General features: G+C 36.1%; 1 protein-coding gene across 2 annotated transcripts; it reads left to right on the forward strand.

Moving 5' to 3' along the window:
* The first annotated feature begins 806 nt into the window (after positions 1 to 806).
* Positions 807 to 20,976, forward strand: LOC113672155 (radixin). 2 transcript variants are annotated; one of them, XM_089180533.1, is made up of 17 exons: positions 807 to 993; positions 6,725 to 6,823; positions 6,963 to 7,046; positions 7,214 to 7,309; positions 9,560 to 9,664; positions 10,377 to 10,466; positions 11,265 to 11,344; positions 11,470 to 11,547; positions 12,609 to 12,755; positions 13,892 to 13,988; positions 14,612 to 14,775; positions 15,047 to 15,156; positions 16,046 to 16,206; positions 17,052 to 17,144; positions 18,781 to 19,005; positions 19,600 to 19,797; positions 20,178 to 20,976. In XM_089180533.1, the coding sequence occupies exons 2-16, from the start codon at positions 6,812 to 6,814 to the stop codon at positions 19,756 to 19,758; spliced, it is 1,701 nt and encodes a 566-aa protein (XP_089036659.1). In that variant the 5' UTR covers positions 807 to 993; positions 6,725 to 6,811; the 3' UTR covers positions 19,759 to 19,797; positions 20,178 to 20,976. The 2 variants fall into 2 exon arrangements, with proteins under 2 accessions (XP_089036659.1, XP_089036657.1); XM_089180531.1 differs by lacking the exon at positions 807 to 993 and adding an exon at positions 6,169 to 6,396.
* Positions 20,977 to 21,507: the final 531 nt, after the last annotated feature.

Raw genomic sequence — 21,507 nt, forward strand, 5'->3', positions numbered from 1 at the left:
GTTATCGTTATCGTTATCGTTATCAACTGCTTCATCGTTCAACGTCATCGCTAATGTTTTCTTGAGCGTGTAGTTGTCATGTTCATCTACAATCTAAACTTCTCCAGAAAAGTAAGATTTAAAGAAGACATCACGTACCAGTCTTCTACTACAAAAGTTTTTCCATTTTTATGCATCGAACAACGCCCCCGCAAAAAAATCAGAAACAGAAAGAAATTTCGGCAGACTTCTGATATTATCGAGTGAAACCAGAATTAAATGAATTAACAATAATGCAATAAATTTTCCAGAATCTTTGTTTTTCGTCTTTCCAAACGAAACTCGCCTTATTTTACAATAAAATTTTTGATCAAGAGCCTTTGTCTTTTATAGTACAGGTGAGATCCGCATCGATCTCTAAATCTTTATTAAGGAACTAACGATTACTGTTAAAAACTTTTTTTTTTCAGGGTCCAATCAAAGTACTACGCTGTTGCTAGTTTCTTAAGAAAAAAAAATCCGTTATATTTTTAGAGACAGCTACCAGTATGTGCTTTATCTTGCGATACTGATAAATTTCAACTCTTAAAATATAATGAGATTTTCTCGACGAGCAACAGCATAGTCCTTTTAATTGGACTGTGATTAAAAATAGTTTGTAACCCTCAATAGCTTCTGATTTTTTTTGCAAAAAAATGTTTACTTGATTTGTCATTGAGAAAACGCGAAATGACTTCAACCAAAACTATCCAAACTATGAATAAATTGTCGCCCACAAAGTGTTTTGTTTTCTGGTTCAATCTTTTGTTGCTATAGTTACCAAAAGTGTATACACTTCTTTTTCATGCAGATGGATGACGTAATACTCAAGTTATCACTCCACCACAAATACCTCGTTTGCATATTCCCGGTTTAAAAATCACCTAAACCTTCAAGGTCATATAACGCCGGTTTAAAAGTTGGAATTGTTTTCATCTGCGAGACAAATCAGATCCCTCGTGTTCGCAAATCGAGGTAAGTCAGCGTTCTTCTTGTGCTGGGGATATTTTGAGCGGTTAGCTTTTGAAGGAAATTTAACAGGAACTTTGAAACCTCGAGAACTTAACTGTTACATATTTGCGAATGTTTGACTTGTTCACCAGTTCTGATCGTTCTTTTGGTGAAAAATCTTTGCCAAATTTGCGTATAGAGAGAAAATTTTATGGGAATTTTCGAGCAGATTTTTGGGAATGTTTCATAATTTCATATTGCACTGATGATTACTCATGATTCTCTGCGAACTTCGAAATCAAATGTTATGATACTTTCCTTTAGGTCTTGCGTGTTTTTGATTTGTTAAATAAGAGAGTCAAAGCGAAAATGAAATCGAACTAAAGGTGTTAGAAATATGACGTATTTCGGTAAAATTTCCGCACAGCCCCATACTATTGTAAAACAAATCTGTTTTCCCAATGGCGATGTATTGTTTTATTCATTGTTTTCTCTATCCAAGAACTGAATGCATAATGTAGTATGGGGCTGTGCGGAAATTTTACCCGTATTTCTTTAAAAATTATGTTTTTAGTCCTTGGTTTTGACCATAATTGGTCACGCAACATTATCTCGAAATCTTCTTAAATAAATGATTTACGCGAATGACTTCAACAAAGTGAGAGACATTACAATCGTCTAATCTTTGACAGTTCATCTCGGTATTTTTGCCGTTTAACCTAAATCTTCGACGAAGTTTTGAAATGAATCAAAACTTAATGCACTTTGGGATTATGCATGCCCGTGGCGTGCATAATATCAACTATATTGATTACATGCATCAAGATACCATAAACAAGTCTGTTCGCATCCTTAGTTCTGGATCCTTTCAAACTAAATATGCAAATTATAATTTTGACAGGACTACAATTGGAATAATTCTCGGGAAATTTTTGTACGATGGAAAATTCTAGAAGTGCATAAAGTAAAAGAAAAAAATTCGTCAGAAGTTCATTGTCATCAATACTCTCCGTGTCGTCAATTGAGCCTCAAGATTATCAAGGGCTTAGAAAGTTTCCGGGTGTCGCATTTTTCTTCATTTTTAACTCGTGAATTGCGCGCATGCGCAAGAGCGAGTTATAGGTACGATGTGGGGAATAGCATTCGCTCGCTCGCTCGCTCGCTCGCTCGCTCGCTCGATTGGTCGATTCCTGTAAACTTTTTTTAGATTTTAGGCTTTTGAGTACATTTGATAGTTTTTGGCGAGCAATAAACAGACGAAATGGCGACCTTTGTTGCTAAGAATAGTGGTGGGGTGAAAAAGAAGCCAATGATAATCTTAAAAGAGTTTTTTTTTCGTTTTAGTTTCAACAAGCGGCGCCAGCGACTGGCAAGCATTCAAGGATTCACACTGAAATAACAACAACCTTCGGTTTTCATAAAATTGTAATTTACAATCCTTGAACTTGAAAACAATCCGAAGATTCATTGAAAATATCACTTACTGCGAAGCGCTCGGAGTTTACAGATGTTCAAAAGCTTTTTCTGTTATAGCGTGAGATTGAGGACAAAATTGATCATTACGTTTCGTCGCATGTGTTTTTCCTGTGTGAAGCAACAAAAGATGCCGGCGACTGACTAAATAACAAGTTAACACGAAAATCAAATAACACTTAGACAAACAATTTTAGCTACCGATTTTCAGTGAATTTTTAAAGAACAAATTTCTTGTAAGTTTCAAGACAATTTGAAGATTCAACATATATACAACGTACTAAAATGCGAAAATTACACACCACAAAATTGATAAATAGGCCTGAAATGAAATTCTATCTTGTTATTGATTATACGTTGCCTAGCACGTGACTTAAATCTACCCAGGCGGAGATCTAAAATGACGGAAAGCACACTCCGACATCCGTCAGAAGGAGGTCATCTCGGGTAGATTTCCGATTACGAAATCCGAGCTCGCCCGATGTTGTCTTCGTGATGAAGGCCCTATTTAGCATATTAGACCCGCAAAACAGAGTAGAAACGAACACGTGCTTCGTTTTCGCTCATGACTTCGTATTAGCCTTAAGATATTTGCATTTTTTTTCCGTTGCTTACCTATATTACAGACACCAATAAATTTTTGCGATGCCTCCTTTTCACGGATGGCCGATTACAACTACAACATAGTAACACCTCCACGAAATCTATCAAAAGGAGGATGTTACAACACCAGAGGTCATCTCGGGTAGATATCTTATGACGAAATCCGAGCTCGCCCGATGTTTTCATGAAGGCCCTATTTCGCATTTTAGAGCCGCAAATTAGAGTAGAAAGGAACACTTACTTCGTTTTCGCTCATGACTTTGTATTAGCGTTAAGATATTTGCATTTTTTTCCGTTGCTAACCTATATGACAGATTCCACAAAATACATTTGACGCCTACTTTTCACGGATGGCCAATCACAACTACAACGTAATGACATCTTCACGAAATCTGTCAAAAGGAGATTTTAAAACACCGGAAATTTTCTGGATTTCTGATGAAATAAATTTAACGCAGTTACGATATATTGTTATTTCTAATATGGTAATTGATAAAAAAAATTGTACATTACCTCGATTGGACGGAGATTAAGTTTGAATATAATAAAGCAGGCGATATTACTTTTGTCGACAAGGATAATCCGTGATTTGTCTCACCTATTATATTTTCTCTATCTGCGTTGTGCCATGATCATCATTGAAAATATTCTACGATAATATTTTTTACAATATTTAGATGAGGATTTTCAATTCTAAACGCAAGAGCGTACTTAGGGAAAGATCTATAAGAAACAGTTTCTCATGAATACATTTGAAAAATTCTTTTAGCTGACTTCTACATAGATAAAAAATTACTACACATATATATTTCACTTCGACGATTATCTTAATAAACAATTAATGGGAAGTTCTGAGAATCAGTTTTTAATACTACATGTTAAATTAATGGTTATTTTTCTCTTCCTGCTTAAGGGCTCTTTCGCAGTTTGGACAACGCCAGTTTGCACTTGAATCTTCCAAAATAATTGTTGAAATGCATTTCCTGTGAAAAAACTCCTTGCAGCTACAAAATTTCACACAACGAGAAGGAGACTTCGAGTCTGACTCTTCCCTCGGCATTCTACACTCGCACATTACCGAGACCTCTTGAACAAAAAGTGGCCTCCTGTCTCGACACTCGGGTACTTTAGAGAGGGGAAAGAGGTCGAATGATCCACTCTCCAGGCTCTTTAAAAGATGTTGTCTTATCAGCTTCCTGTCAAATGTCAGATTAGAAGGATTGAGGCCATGTAGTAGCGAAACCAGAAAAGCAATAGCATAAACTCCACAGTCATCGGAATTGTTCTGGTGTTGCACATTTGGTACAATGACCTTAAAACTGGTTCCTTCGTCGTATATAATTGATGCAATCTGTTTCTGCACGAGGGCTGCAATTCTTCCCGAAAACAGGCTGTCGTACAGATAAACTACAGAAGGAGTGTAGCATCCTACAGTAGATACCAACACCCAATGATGGCTGCCAGTATTCAGGATTTATGAAAGTTGGCCTTTTTGAACAGAAAAATTAAAAATAGGCCCCAAAGTTGTATTTTCCAATCCTCTTGCGTGAGGGAACTGTTCCCTCAGAACAGACTGAGTGGTCGGTGAGCCAGTCTCCAGTTGAAGTGGTGCTAATGTCCTGTTCCGAGAGATGGAATTTACCGGCCTTTGAGGCGCTTCTGTGAGAGGTCTTTACAAATTCTACTTCACCATCTTTTTTATTTTGCTGGGCCAGGTTTGTGTTCGTTGTCGCGTTTACTGTAAGGATGATGCATGTGTTTGCAGTGCTGGTCGTGCTCGAGGTTGTGTTAATGGAGGAGATGGTGTTTGCGTTTGCGGTGTTGGTGATGCATGTGGTCGTGTTTGGTGTGTAAGGGGTGCTTGCCTTTACAGTTTGATTGGCGTTTGAATTTTTTTATGGGTTTATGTTTATTTGAGCCTCAGCGCTTGAGTTGGCATTCTTGATGTGTGCGAGTTTCGGCTGTTTGGCAGGCTGGCGTTCTATATCGTTTAAGCTGACGTTATACCCCCTTTTCATGTTGTTTCCTCTTTCCCCTACACGTCCAGTGAAAGGATTTTTCTTCTGAGATACTGGCAGCCTTTTATAGTCTACTTTCTTTTTTTTCATCCTGCGCGAATTCTTTTTCATAGTAGACTTCAGGAGAGACCTCACCTTTCAGACAACTTTCTCTCAAACAATGAACTCACTTCTTGACAAGTTAATTTACGTGCCATCATAGAATTGGAAATTTTGTTCAGAAAGCGAAATTATCGATTGGAATACGGCCGAACGCTGAATACGAATTGAGTGAGCAAACAGATACTTTGATATCTCGCATGATGACAAATTTCCCGCCTTTGCTAGTTTGGACCATTCAATTGTCTGGGAGTCAATCGACCGTATCATTTATCTTTCCTCTCCATTTCCGGTGTTTTAAAATCCTCCTTTTGACAGATTTCGTGGAGGTGTTACTATGTTGTAGTTGTAATCGGTCATCCGTGAAAAGGAGGCATCGCAAAAATTTTGTGGAGTCTGTAATGAAGGTAAGCAACAAAAAAAAAAGCACTATCTTACGCCTAATACGAAGTCATGAGCGAAAACGAAGCACGTGTAGGGCCTTCATCACGAAGACAACATCGGGCGAGCTCGGATTTCGTAATCGGAAATCTAGCCGAGATGACCTCCTTCTGACGGATGTCGGAGTGTGCTTTCCTAAAATGACGGTGGCAGGCTTGGCTTAGTTATATCACTCAAAACTCGTTCCCGTTTGTCTCATTTGATAAAGAGGGAATCGTTAATGTTTTCATTAAGACAGTATTGCCTTGACTTTCTAATATTTACAACGAAAGACAGTAAATTTCACTTTTCACCCACATTTACTTCCAACCTTTTCTTTTGAACCAGAAACAAAAATGATAGACGTTTAAAACACATTACATCATCCACCTTGTTAAATGTAATAGCATGATCATTTCAATTGTAATGCCTTCTTGTCCCAACGTTACTTTGTTTCTTTGCTACATTAGCGAACACTGAACTACTGCTCGTACTCTAGATGACAATCAACCACAAAATTCCCTAAACCAGATAACATTAAACATAATCTCAAAAATCATGTATCAATTCACGAGTTTGCTCACAGAGCACTTTGATTTCTCCCGGAAACACTGTCCCAAAAAGTCAGAAATGCCCGGAAATGGGTCCCAGTCTTCCTTGTGCCAATCATATTTGATACCAGAGGGGGCTTAATATATTGCTTCACACTGCTCTTAGCCTTGGAGTTACGCCCATTCTAGCGAGCCAAACTGTTGAGATTTACCGTAAAATTTGGCTCAACTCTCTCTTATTTTTTCTCCATTTTTCATCATAGGTAAGTAAAACTAGACAGATAACCTTAGAGGACATTGATAGCAGTTTTGATTTTCTCTTCTCTAATATTAACGGAGTTTTCAATCTTTCGTTCGAATTGGACGCGGGCATATGCATTTCTGAACTTGTAATTGTAATTCACCGCCGATGAACATTATTCCTGCCTGTAAGATAAGCTTTTCATACTAGTCCACCGACGTGAGGGATTTTACTATCCGGGTAAATCCTAGAGATGTGGCTCACTGCCTGAATATGCTACACGGAAAGTTCTCAGTGAGCGTGACTATGAATTTCAGCCTTGTTTAATTTCGTGTTCTCTTGTATTACAGCCCAAACTTAACCCTGTAGCTGCCGGTCAAGGAAATTCATTTTTAGTTTGTGAGTTTATTTGTGGTGACAAGACAAAACTCTTCAACATGCCCAAAGTGGTAAGTCCTAATTTAAATCAATTTTTCAACCGCTTCAGACTTCAGACTTAAACACAGTTCGTATGGTACAGAAAGTACATATTTGAGTACATTCATTTTCGATCCTTCGTTTGATAAGTCCGATTATTGATTTCCTCAGCTGAACGTTCGCGTCACGACCATGGATGCAGAGCTGGAGTTTGCAATTCAGCCAAGCACAACAGGAAAACAGCTCTTTGATCAGGTAAAAAATCTTGAAAAAATTTAAACTCGCCGAGCACTCTGCACACTATGCATAGTTTAATAACTATTTACTAATCAGTATTCAATTCTCCACATAGGGGAACGACATCTTTGAAACCAAGCCTATTTTAATCCAAATGTTTTCAAGACTCTAATTTATTTTTCCAGGTCGTGAAGACGATAGGCCTACGAGAGATTTGGTTTTTTGGTCTGCAATACACAGACACCAAAGGATATGAAACATGGCTAAAGCTAAACAAGAAGGTAAAGTTCGAATTCAAATGTTTTGGAAATGAAATGCATATTTAGTATTGCAAAACACCAGGTTGAGTCTTTGCATCCTCCGCATCTGTACCTCAATGGAAATAAGAGCTGATTGCGTCTGCACTTCAATGGAAATAAGAGCTGATTGTTTTGTGGTTTTGGCTCACGAAAAGGTACTCAGCTAAATTGCAGAGAACCATTATGAATTGTCTAGCTGGGTCATTAACATTCTCTTAAATTCACTCTTCACTATGGATATCATCCAGCTGTAGAAATTGAGAGAGAGCATCAGTTGTTCGACCAGAAAATAACAGATAAAAAAACCGCAGGTACAGATTGAAGGCACATCAAGGCACACTCCTTTTTGCTTAAAGTGCATCCTATATGTTGAGACAAAAACCTCAGTAGGGAATGGATTTATAATTTTTTAAGAGCTATAATATGACATTAGTTACTGCCTGTCAATGTGAGGGATCCATTAGTAAAATAAAAAGTTTTTCATACTTGACTAATACCGACAAGGTAAAACTAAACCAGAAGTCACCATGACAGCTTATAAAGCTGGAGACAAGCAGACTGTAAATTATAAGTCTTCCTATTTGGGAAGCACAGACCATCACATGTTGTCTCTGAATTCTGAAATGGCTGTGTGCCATTTTTATTCATGACTATTGTCTTTCCTCACCAGTTTGGTGTTAAAATTGGAATTGTCTCATCACCTGCGACAATCTTATGTATATACTTTCAATGCACTTCTGTAGTTAAGCGCTTTTTCAGAATCTGGCTCTATATTCCTAAGTTTCATTCAAACTATTGTTTTTTTGTTTGCGTAAGGATATATATGTTAAAATTTGAGCATGATGACCTTTTTCAGAGCATGGCAAATAGTGAAGATAGTTAAAATAGAGTGAAGAAAACAGAAGGGAAATCTGTATCTTAAACAAATGATTAATTGATTTCTCACGGAAGTTGCAATAAATTGCACTTGTTAAGCATTCCCAGACTACAAATGGTGTTAGTCTTTGTAAAATCTACTGGCTCTTAATTATTCCAGACTGCATGGGAAATAAATTGATTAACTATGTTAATTAACCTGTAAATTAATAGACATGCTGCTAATGAGATTAAAAGGTTTTGTTAAAGATAACAGACTTGCTTGGAGTTGGTTTGAATAACAAAGAAATAAGTTATTATTTATTGTGCTGCTTAGTTCAGCAGTTTAGAGACTGATTTATCAGTTCTTGTCATTAATCTTATACTGCTGACTCTTTCATGTAGTCTTTCCTCTAAGAGTCTTGGTAATTGTAATTTAAGTTCAAATGTTTTATTAAAACACTTATGATAATAATCTTTGTCGCTCTCAAACTTTTAGTACAAAGTAAAAAAAAAGCTTTATCTCAATCATTCTCAAAACTGAGACCAACATGCAGCTTTCATAACCAACCACAGATGACCTCTGAGCTATATAATTAAAAAGTTGAAAAATTATTCAAATTTTGGGCAGACACTTTTCAAGGCCACTTGAACATAATGAGAATTGATTGTAAGTTTGTTTTTTTTTTCTGTCCCTTTTCCACCAGACTGGTTGGCAATCTCTCTGTTGCTATTTTTTGTTAGGTTGATGCCTAATGTGCCTAAAAACTGTTAACAGCAGTCACTTCTCTGTTTAAACTTAACACTACATACCTGGTGGTGTCACACCCTGAAACAGCAGGTCATCTTGACAGGCGTTGTCGTGTTTATAAGTTATAAATTCCTTTGAGGGTGATGCAGCTATGTAAATGTTATTTGAGGAAACAAAAAGTGTAGAACTTGTTATTAATTTCATCTGCCCAAATGGCAGGGAGGCTTGGTGTAAGGCTTGGGTTTTTTTTCTTTTCAGGACAGTGTTAGAATTGTTTTTATTGTCATCCTGTGGAAGCTTAAGTTGTTGACAAAATTTAAAAAAATAATTGTGTGACTATGGCTAGGTCTGCTATTATTATAAGTAATATGAGCTTTGTAATAAAGTACAGTTGTAGCATTTTAAGCAAATTAAAGGGTATCAAATATTCTTGTGTAAGGAGATGTTTCAGTAGAGACTGTTGTGATTTTAAAGCACATTGTTGGAATAAAGAGGATAGATAGGTAAGATGCTGTTTTTGTATGTGCCTTTAATTATAAACTGCCCTTGTACTAAACTAAAAGCAGCTAAACAAGGTTGAATCTGTTAACTTCACACTTTTGTTTTTTGTTTTTTTTTATGATTAGGTACAAAGTCAGGATGTTAAGAAAGAATCACCACTTCAGTTCAAATTCCGTGCAAAATTTTACCCTGAAGATGTGTCTGAGGAACTCATACAAGAAGTCACAAGGGTGAGTTCATTAAAAAATTGGTGAAAATAACATAAAGTCCTGAGAGTATCAACTAACTTCTTACTAGAAGGTTTAAGTCATTCATTACAGTGAAGTGCAATGGCAAGAAAATGATTCAATTATTTTTCAAGGAAGTCAGTTCAGGTGTAGATGGTGATGTTTGGACATCATTCTAGTATTTTTCATCTAGCAACATGGTCAACTGGTGATGCCTCACTTTTCCGCAAAAAAAAAAAACTAAGAATCTGCTTTGTTTGTCAGTGAAGAAACATAAGAAAAGAGCAGATGCATAGTGCTGAACTGCTAACGTAACAACTCTGTAAAAGGTCACAGAGCAAATGTACCAAAGATAACTTTCAGAAACCAACCAATCATGTTGATAATTGACCTGTCAAATCATTGCAAACTTCATTGGAAGAAGTAACTGCATTGCAAAAAAAACCTCTCTCTTAGAGAAGCATACTGTATGTTCTCTTTCATTGTTTTGAGGAACCATTGTTTCAGGGGATGCTACAAAATTTTTGGAAGTGTCTACTATACAAACTTTAAGTGACAGCCTTTAGAATCTTGCAAAATACTGCATATTCCTACAAGGTCTGCATCATGGATTGAAGTGTAAGAATGATGTCCTCAGTTTACTTGTCAATGTAGGTGGTGGAGACACTTTTAGAGCTGTAACTAGAATTCTGATCTCTGCTTTCTTGTTTTGCAGAGACTCTTCTTCTTGCAAGTTAAGGAGGACATCCTTGCTGAGAGAACTTTTTGTCCAGCAGAAACTGCAGTTTTGTTGTCCTCATATGCTGTAAGTTGACCACAACAATCAATATTTTTGTGTCAGTTAGTGTCCCTAATCATGATGTCTTTATACTTTAATCTTCTTATTTTATTGATACTTACCTAAAATCTATAATGTGATAGTGCACAATCTAAAAGATTTCCCTGTTGTTGAGTATCTTTTCCCCTGTTTTTGATAAAATATCATTAGGAAATAAGTGTCAGTGGCTCCCTCTAACTACAACCTCATTAAGCCTAAGAGTGAGTGACATTCATAGTTTTTTTTTGACAACTCTTATTTCCCTTTTGGTCCTTGTCAATCTCTGCATAGTACTCAACACGATCTAAACACTAGAAAAGATGACCAGAAGTTTTCCAAACATTTTAAGTTGGTGGCTTCTTCCAAAAGAGGAAAAATTTGGGACCATAATGAATGTAAGAGGGATGACTAGCTTGCAACCCTCAGTGTTCACACTTTTTTAAGGAAACGCTCTGTTTCAAGGAATTGTAGTAGTAGAAAGTTGGATCATGTGTTCTGGTTACAGATGATAACAAAAGAGAAAAGCATGAAAAGGGGCAAAACAAATACATAACTTTCACTGTGACCAACTAAGATTGTTTAATAGGACCAGTCAGATGGTAAAATCATAAACACATACATATATTAGCTAAATTTTCTCACATGGCTTTTATACAACTTAGGCACCACTGTAGGAAGGATTGGATAGAGTAATGTGCTCAAATCTTCAGAGCTACCTTGTGCATTCATTTCTTCATTTATTTATTGATTTCCTTATTAATTTATTTATTCATTTACCCTGCATAGTTACATGCAAAGCATGGGACATACACCAAGGATGTCCACACTACTGAGTTTTTGAAACAGGAAAGATTAGTATCAGAAAGGTGAGGGTAATATATAGATTTAGCTAAGCCTAAAAGCAGAGCTTGTATTTTTGCTGGTGCTTGGCTTCATTTATTTTATGAACACTTCGTTCAAAAATGTAATATATAGTGTTTCTATTCCATAGATTTATTGTCAATAAGTTGATAGATGATGTTCCTGGAAGGGTCTCAACTTGGTGGGGTGAACATTCTACTATATCAAGGTATGGCAAAAGTTACTTAGAATGATTCATTTTCAACCCAAGTTATTCTTCTATTGGTTTTTTATGTTATAGGAACACAAATTTTATAATAAGAAAAGGGTTCCTGTACCCATTTTGGAGCAGCAGTACCTTGTAGATAATGTATAATTCCAATAATATGATGGTTATATTTACAAGTACAAACTAAATTTATGAAAATTAAATTTCTTTTCCTACACTAAGAATTAGGGTATATTTTACCTGTAAGTATTATTAATATTATTATATATCATATGTTTGAAGGAATAAATAAACTATTACCAAGTGAAAAAAAATTGCAGAAAGAAAGTCGGTTCTCGTTTCCTGGAAAGGAAAAAAAACAGATAGGCCACCATGCTTGTTTGCAACAAAGTAAAGAGTTACTTCCTAGTAGGTTCGCACCATGAAGAAGATGCTATTTTTTGACGTGTATATGTTAGTCACATGTAAAACTATGTGCAATAAGGACCTAAAGTTCATTTACAGACATGGAATGTGATGGAATTTTGAAGTGAGAGTCAAAGAAAGCTAAAAAAAAAAGGACAAAAAAAAGAACCAGAAAAAGAACTAAATCTACCCTGCAAACAGCTAAGAAATTCTAAGAATTCTGGAAACTGTTTCTGATGCTTTTCAATCAAACAAAGTGCCAGTGAAAGAAAGTTATACTTAAAATACATGAACTCGAGTGAAAAATGAAGAGATTGGACAATATTTTTTCCTCTGTGAAGGGCACCATCTTTTCCTGTACTTTATATATGAAATTTGTATTCAGGTTCTATCAGACAACAAACTGAGCACTCTTGTTACCTCACCAACTTACCTCTCATCGGCTTTGAAATGTTTATTGTGCAGCCTACTGACAATGCTTTTGTTTTTGGGGAGAAAGGTGGGGGGGGGGGGGGAGTTGGAGTAGAAGGTTTAGAAGGCTGTGATAAGGGCTCATCTAGTCAAAGACTGTTCAGTTATTGCTATTTTTGCTAGTGTTCCAAGAATTGTTTTCCAGGTATTTTTAAGTACCTTTTTTTTTCCTATTGATTTCACAGAGAGGAGGCCATGATTGAATACCTAAAGGCTGCCCAGGATTTAGAAATGTATGGAGTGAACTATTTTGACATCAAAAACAAAAGAGGGACAGAACTCTTCCTTGGCGTAGATGCATTGGGTTTGAACATTTATGAAAAAGAAGACAAGTAAGATTTGTTAAGTTTTGTTTACAGAAGGTACTTGCACTCTAAAGTGAAGGTAAAAAGATACTTTCATGGGTGGGATACAAAAAATTACAATCAAAGTAAGCCTTTGGAATTAATCCTTATAAAACTATATATCATTTCAAAGCTTGTAAACAACCCAATTTTGATAATGTTGGTTTTTCCCCCCTTAAATGTTGAGATGATAATTGAGCAGAAAGAGAAAAGTACTTAATATGTTTCTTTAATCAATTTAAATGTGCTTGTGTTTTATTATTTCTGCAAAAAATCTTTGGGAAGTCAATCAACACTGGCTGATTTTTGATTGACATCTTCTTTCAAAAGTTTTAAGCTTTTCAAGTTCAAGTATGTAATACTTTATTTCTGACCTTGGCACTTTTCAACCATATCTCAAAAATGTTTTGCAAAATCAAAATTTGGTCACAAAATTTGGCCACTGTTTGCTTACCTTTGTCTGAATTTGATTTTTCCATAAATTCTTGCCTGAACTAATCTCTTTGTGGTGGTGAATTTCTGTAGATTTTGCTTAATTACTTGACATTTTTGAAAAAATGTTGTCCCTAAAGTATCTTGCATCCTTAAGGTAGTGAGTAATATATCGTCTGTAACTAAGGGCCATGTCCTACAGTATGTGTCAATCTAGTCCCTTTTTTTTCTGTGTCAACCATTCCTTACTTCTGTTGCTTCTGCCATTGCATTGAATAACTTTGATCATGGGAATTATCCTATCTAGGATTTGTTTATTGAAACCTGAACGTTTTTCTAAGTCAAATAGCTGTTGATGTTGTTGTTGTTGTGGTGGTTTTTGTTTTTAATCAAACATTCATTATCTTTTGTACATTGTCATTGTTCAACATCATTCATTAACTTTTAATCCCTGAGAGTAACAAAGTACTAATTTCTCTTTACAATCCATCCCTTCAATCAATTGTTTAAGTTACGAGAGTGAAGGAAATGATCAGCAACTAACAAAGCTCTTGATGTTTTTACTAATTCTCCTTGTTAGAACCTAGGAAATGTATAGAGAACAGTATGGAGAATATGCATACTGATGTTAGGTTGTAAAGGGTTAAGCTAACAAAAAATAGACATGTCACAAGTTATACTTTTCTCTTCAGGCTGACCCCCAAGATTGGATTTCCTTGGAGCGAGATCAGAAACATTTCCTTTAATGACAAGAAATTTATTATCAAACCTATTGATAAAAAAGCTCCAGTAAGTGTTTTCTTTTCATCACCAATGAGTTTTGTAGGGATATCATTTCCAGTAATAAACTGCATCAGTACGAGAATTTTCTCTTCAGTCAGTTTAAGTTTTAGCATAAGATTGGTTATGGTCCAAAGTGGCTCTTCTGGGTTAATTTATAACACTTTGTTGTGGGCTTTTGCCTGACTGCATCAAGCAGTGAATTAAGGAAATTTTTTTAAGTGCCCACAATATCTGATTTTAGACCAGACCACAACAAGGGGAGATATACTCCCTACTCTTAGCAAGAAGTGTGTGGGTCCTTTAATGTCTTCTGCTTACCAGTACAGAGAATATACTGAGACCTTCTATTGAGTGTTGTTTCTCTTGGCTTTGGCCAAGTAGTTATATGGTGCTTTTTAAGTGTAATCACTGTTGAGTTGAACTGTAGCATTTGTTTTTGTTCTTTATTTTTTAATGAAGTACTAAATGGCGAAGTAAAGATTTCAGTCAGATTTTTCTTTAGCCAATTAGCTGCTTTGCGTTCAAATTTGCCCCAAACTTTCCATTTCACACAGTGTACTTATTTAAAAATATTTTCCTACAATAACAGTGAGCTGGTGTTAATTCTCTTTTGAATTTCTGTTGCATAGGACTTTGTTTTCTATGCTGCTCGCCTGAGAATAAACAAGCGAATTCTGGCTCTCTGCATGGGAAATCATGAACTTTACATGAGACGCAGGAAACCTGACACCATTGAAGTTCAGCAGATGAAAGCACAAGCTATGGAAGAGAGACAGTCTAAGTTGAAGGAAAGGTTAGTTTTCTGCTAGTACTGATGTAGCTCTCTATGCTAGAAAATGCTATAAAAACTAGAGAAATAGAACAGTACAGCTTGTTCTGCTATCTACAGACCTGTACAATCATGCATAATCATAACTTGGAGTTATAAAGTGAACATAAAATTTTTAAAGCAGGAATTTGGCAAAGAAAGATGCAGAAACTTGACATTATCTCTTTAGCTTTTAATTTAAAAATAAGAAGTGGTATATGTTTTTCCTTTGTTGTTTCTTGTGTCCTTGTTGTAGGCAAAGGCTGGAAAAAGAGAAGTCAGCACGTGAAACGGCTGAGGCAGAGAGGAGGAAGCTCGAGGAAGAGTTACATAAACTTAAAATGGAGCAGGAAAGACAAGTGAGAGGTACACAGTCAAAGCTCTTTTGATAGAGTCTACAATCATAGACAAAACTAGGGGAAACAAAACTGAACTCTGAGCTACGAATCACTTACCTCTAAGATGTCTTAAACATGATTTCTACTGCCCTTACCCTCATCAAATTTTGTCAGAAGGCATTCCAATATCAAATAAAGACCTTGCTGAGAGACAGGAACTACTTATTGGAGCAGACAAGGGATTCAATATATTATTATGCAGGAGGGAAATGATATGACAATTAGGTGAATTTTCTAAAAGTTAAGTCTGAAATTGAAGCCTCTTAAAGTTAATGCAGTGGTCAGAGTTTGGAGCTCAAACTGCTTAGCTAAACTTAGATGTGATAGTTTGAGTTTGTGTTTAGTCCTTAAGCCTCCTCAGCAGTTTACTCTCCAGGATTTCTGGATGTCTAGTTTTTGTCCCTCTAAAATAAAAATTCCAATTCAACCAGCCACTGTGGAAATCCAATTTTTTAAAATTTTCTTTAAGATGGACACTATGCTCTATGGAAATGTAGGGTTAGTCCTTGCCATCTGTATTCTGATTCCAAGGTTTCAAGCTTAACCCTGTAACTACCGACAAGATCTTATTGTTAATTCTCCCCTCTAACCTGCCATATGTTTCCTTAGTTACATGAAGTTGGTGTTTGATCAAGATAACTTCTACCTGTTGAGTTTCTTATTACCTTTCTGCTGGATAATGTGTGGATATTTTAGGGAGAAGTTACATGTTAATCAACTCAAGGAGTTAAAGGGTTAAGTTTTCATTGATTTGTTTAATGCTTACTATTTGAACTGCAAGTTCCCTTCAATGTCTACAAAAACCATAATTTTCACTGTAAAAAGTAAGCACAGGTGTGGTTTTGATGTTGTTGCAGAAAAGGAAGAGGCAGAGGAGAAAGCTAAAGAATTATTGAGAAAAAAGGCTGAACTTGAAGAAGAGACACGCAAACAAGAAGAGCAAAAAAGGCAACAACAGGAAGAAATTGAAGAAATGAAGAGGAAACAGAGAGAAGAAGAAGGGGAGAAAGAGAAAATGGTATGTGTAGATCTTACATTAAGGAAAGAAAACTGAAGTGCTTTGGAAGCAGCAGTCTGGATAAAAATGTTTGCTTCTCTATAGTACTGTGTTGCAACAGAACTCAGTGAGGAGTCATTTTTTTAAGCCAAACAAGTAAACTAATAAGCTTGAATTAAAGGATGTGAGATGCATAAGATTTGTTTATCAAAGAAATTACAAGTTCTCCACAACAGTAATTTACCACTGTCTCAACCCAATGAACAAGTTGCCAGTACTCAGATCCTTGCATTTGCACAAAGATTACTGGGATCACCATGGGGCAAACACTGCAAGCTGCTCAAAGGAAATGTGTGGTGAAAGGTTGTTTCAACATCTAAAAAAAAATAGTAGTGGACTGAACACACAAACAAAGCTGAAAAGGCTTTATTGGTTTGTTTCTTGGCAATTTATCGCTACTAATTTCAAATTTTGAGACCATTAAGCAATGTCAGTTTCACAATAAACCTTGTGCATAGACAAATGTTTATATTAGATAGATTTTACTACATATTTTAAGATTGTTCAAACAAAAACTTGTGCTTCCCTTGTATCAACATAACCCAAATCCATTTCTGATAAAACAGCAGTGAAAAGGGGAGAATCTCTCTAAAATTGTTTCTTTGGATGTTGAAACAACCTCTTGCCATACATTTCTTTCTAGCAAGTTGCAATGTTTGTCCTTTGGCAAACACAAGGATCCAATTACTGACAACTTATTCATTGTGTAGTGGTCACTGTTCTAAGGGGATTGTGCACATTGATTTAACTGCACAAGGGGAAAATATTTGTTTGTTGAGTTTTTTTCTTCTCAACTTTTCAAAAAGGCTCAGGAAATAGTCCAGAAAGAGGAGGCACTTTCTCTGTTAATGGAACAAGAAAAACAAGCACAAGAGGAAAGAGAAAAGATCAGACTGGAGGTGAACATTTTCATCGTTAAAGGGGCTCACTTGTTCTGTTTATTCTGTAGTGATTTATGAATGTTATGAGTTTTATTTTGCATCTTTTATTCATCAATTTAATATTACTGGCCGTTAGCTCCCTATAAGTATAATTGCTCCAGTGATTATGGAGATGAGTGTGCTCTGATTGGTGAAGTGGTCATTGCATCATATCTCACTATAATCCACGAGGTGATTATAGCAGGGGTGCTGAATTTCTAAATAGCTGCCTTGCATTTTGTAATTGTTATGCAGGAAGTGATAAACACGATGGAAGAAAATGAAATCTTGAACAGCACAAAAGAGATGCTATTGAGTTTGGCAGAACACTTTTTAAAAGAGAGAGAGAAGAATGTTTTGTTGGTCTATTTAAATGAACCTGATAAATTCTAATGGAATCTGGCTGTTTATCTCGGTCCATTTAATTTAAAAAAAATAGTAACAAAATGGTTTCAACAACAAAACAAATTTATAACAGAATTCAAAAGCACTCAAGCAATTATACTAAAACAATGCACTTGCTTGTTCTTGTGGTTCAGTGATCCAGTGCCAAAATTACGGTGTGAGGATGAGGCTAAGAGAGAAGTTGCTCTCATCAATAAAGAATTAAGAGCTGTGGTGGTGAAGATGAGAGAAAATTTCTTTAAATTAAGTGTGGAGTGAAAAATTTTTTGTAGTAGAGAGGCATCAGCTTACTGATAGCAGCAAAGGAAAGAAAAAAAGCAGAATTGTTGGATTTATGCAAGAAAACTGCAGCAGTGAAGCATATCAAACCAGCTGCTTCTGCTGTAGGGCAAGAAATTTCAACACACTTCTTCTGTAACTTTCCAGAGTTCTTGTTTGATGTTTGCACACAACCAGGCCAAACCTAACCTCATTTTCTTGTTTGTCATCAATTAAGCATTGTTTTGTTTTGTTTTTGTTTTTTTTTTTTGCTGATTTACAGCAAGGGCCTACTGTAATTTGCAAAACGATCTAAACAAAATGAATTGGAAATCTGTTGTAGTTGTTATAATTGCTTTGTTATGTATGTAATCCACACTGGTGGTGAACTGACCAATTCATTTTTTGGACTGGTGGCCATAAATTTTCTGCACTTTTTGTGTCACAAACTACCAAACTACAGATTTTCCATTTTGCAAATTTCAGATTTTCATTTTGAAAATTACAAATTTTGAGTTATTTCTCAAATTACAGAATTCAATTTCATTTCGCAAACTACAGTAAGCCCTTGCTAGAAATCAGCAAGACATAAGGCAACAGTTAAAAGAGGACATAAAAACAACTGAGGCAAGACTGCATGCGGATGTCGAGTAAGAGCTCTGGACTGTTAGAGAAGTTGTAGGTCCCAGCATTCAAAATTTTTGGTACTGGAGTTTGCTCTCACTTAGAATGTTAGAGAAGTTGTATGTCCAAGCATTCAAAATTTTGACACTGGAATATACTCTTCAAATCCTCCTGTGTTTGCAGACTAGGTGCACATCACTTGCAAATTGTTGATTTCCAACATTGCAACTTTATGCATTGTTAATTTTTAAAAGTCACTATGGCAGGGTGGTTTTGGACTCTGCCTCAACCTAGTACTTAATTTGTATCTTTGTTTGCATATTTCTAGCTTGAAAGCCAACAGGAAGAGACAAAGAGGCTCCAGGAGAAAACAGTCCTATTAGAAGAGCAAGCTCTTTCAGCCCAGGTTAAGGAAGATCATATTGAAATGGAGGAAACACAAACAACACTTGAAACAGAACTTGAGGTAGATCCCCTTGTAGAAGGAGACAGATCTGAAGAAAATCGTCTTACAGAAGCTGAAAAGAACGAGCGACAGCGAAAAATGCTTCAGGTATTAATGCAGGGATTGATGAACTTTTTGAATATGAGAGTTCCAAAAGTATCAGTATTCAATTTTTTTTGCTTACCTATACAGACATTACATTTCCAGTGGTCTGATTGAAGTTTTGGTAGTGAAGATAAGAAATTTTAAAATTCAACTCGTGGATGCACAAGAGAACTAATAAACTTTGCCACAGTATAAACTGTATAGATTCGGGGATGTAAAGGATAGTTTTTGTTGGAAAATCTCCCCTGAATTTCATCTTTGTCGACATGTTAACACCCCAATTTATTATTCAGTGTATTATGACATTATAAATTATATAATGGAGTTGGGTTAGCTGAATTAACAGGTACAGTAGAATACTGACCTCTCAAATCTTCCTTTTCTTTAACCTGCAATTGTTCAAACAAGAACTTGGTTCCCTTCCTCAGTCAAGCGGTGTAATTTTGCCCTTAAGGGATTCCAACTTAACTCATTTTCTCTCTGAGTTAAGAACAATTGGGATTCCCCTATGTAAGGGGGTCAAGAATTCATGTAACAGGTCTGTAATGCTTGGGCCAAATTATTCTTACTGTGTTATTTGAACCCCTTCTGTTTTAGCTACTTCAAGAGGATCTCCGGAAAGAGGAAAAGAATTACTCTGCTTACGACAAACTCCACATGCAGAACCAGAAAGAAGGAAGAGATAAATACAAGACGCTGAAGCAAATCAGACAAGGAAATACAAAGCAGAGGGTTGATGAATTTGAAGCCATGTAGAGTCTCAGAGCCAACACAACTCAACAACACCTGTCCAAGGTAGGCTTTTAATTCTGTTGTCAAACATATAAATCTGCAATTACTTTAATATATTTTTGTAGAGGAGATGGTTTTGTGTCCTGCAAGCTGATGGAATTTGATGGATTGCAGATGAAAACAGTTAATAGATAAAACAGATGAAAACAGCTAATCTAGTAGCTTTAGTGGGGCTGTAACTTCAAGAAAATTTCTACGAACAAATGTTTCTATTCCTCAGCAGTGCGGAGTTGACAAGGGACTAGAAGTACTGCCCAACTTTAGACCCTCAGGACCCATTATAGAAATTCTTTATGGCCAATATTTAGATCATCTTTCTGAGATTGGCTGCAAAGGGGACTATATGACTACAGTCAAATGATTTTTTTCCCCTCTTTTTTTAGGTATAGCTTGCAGCACTTTTGAAGAAAAATATTTGCTGTTTATGGGAACTATTCACTTAAACTTTAATTCATGGAAAAGTGATTATTTTGCACTCACAAGAAATTTGATAGCATGTTAATTAATTTTTGTAATGCTAGAAAAAAGAGGTAATTATTGATATGGTGAAAAATGGTTTCTTTGTAGTAGTAAAAATGGTTTCTGCTTAGCTCTTGTGTGTGGTTGTTTTGTTGTTGATTCTTTTTTTGACTTCAACTGAGACACTTCGACAATATTCAGATTTCTCACAATGCATCTTTTCAGCCTTTATTGCAACAGTCTTGTTGCAAGCGCATTTCAAAGATTTCGGATTCACTCAATTTGTCCCAGATTAGCCAAGCATTGTGTAAACAAGACACTGTATTAATCATTTTTGTAGCGTGTCTAACTAAAAGAAAGGTATGCTTTGCAGGTTTCGCCGTTTGCAAGGGAGTTATCTTTCGTGTGCTATTGCCGTTATATTTTCGTCACTCCACTCACTCGCTGTACAATGTAATATTTTCCTCATGCCAAATATAACATAAAATCAAATGAGGACATGAGTCACTGATTTTTCTTTGTGTGATGCAAAGGAAGAGACCTTAGATATGACCTGTTATTTAACAGGCGTTAACATAACCAGTATCACCTTTTGTTAGATAATAAGTAGCTATTTTTGTCTCTTTGATACTAAGTTCAAGGCATGGCTGATGTCGTGGGCTGGAGTACCCAAGCATTGTTAGAAAAGTAATTAATTTGAATAAAATGAGTATGTAATGAGAAGGGATTGGTGCTGTTGTGATATGTGCAGGGAATTTTCCTGGAAAATATTTGTTACTGAATATTTTAATGGCCTCGGATATTAAAACTTCCGTAAAGTAACCTTTATCGACACATCTCGATGTTTAGTAATCGGGTTGAACAACATGCAAATTAAACTTCCGAACGCGATCATGTCGGTGGAAAAAATGTACTCTGAGGCACTTAGCCAATCAGATGGAAAGTACCTCCTTAGCATACTTCCTTTCTCAATTGAGGCTTCTTTTGCTGGTTTCTACTCCCATTCGCTCCCTAGAAGACTGTACTCCCATAGCCCTCAACTTTACTCCTGAATTGCGGAATTCCGGTTCCAAGTAGAGCCTCTGCTTCTATGTCAGACCCATGTTATGGTGATGTGGCGTGGTCATTTGCCAGATTTCTTTAGATTGATCCAATGGTCCTCGAGCTTAGTCCAAGTACCTCATTTATTGACTGGGCGCGAATCAATCACGGATCAGAATCTATTCGGTAGAGCGAATAACAAGGTTTCAAACA

This window comes from Pocillopora damicornis, chromosome 8 (assembly GCF_964200805.1).
Source record: "Pocillopora damicornis chromosome 8, jaPocDami1.2, whole genome shotgun sequence".
NCBI classification, from domain to species: Eukaryota; Metazoa; Cnidaria; class Anthozoa; order Scleractinia; family Pocilloporidae; genus Pocillopora; species Pocillopora damicornis.

Bases quoted from the DNA above. Each gene is read 5' to 3' on its own strand.
- LOC113672155 (XM_089180533.1), top strand. The intron at 12,756-13,891 runs GTAAGATTTGTT...TTTTCTCTTCAG, and splicing joins ATTTATGAAAAAGAAGACAA to GCTGACCCCCAAGATTGGAT. The intron at 17,145-18,780 runs GTGAACATTTTC...GCATATTTCTAG, and splicing joins GAGAAAAGATCAGACTGGAG to CTTGAAAGCCAACAGGAAGA.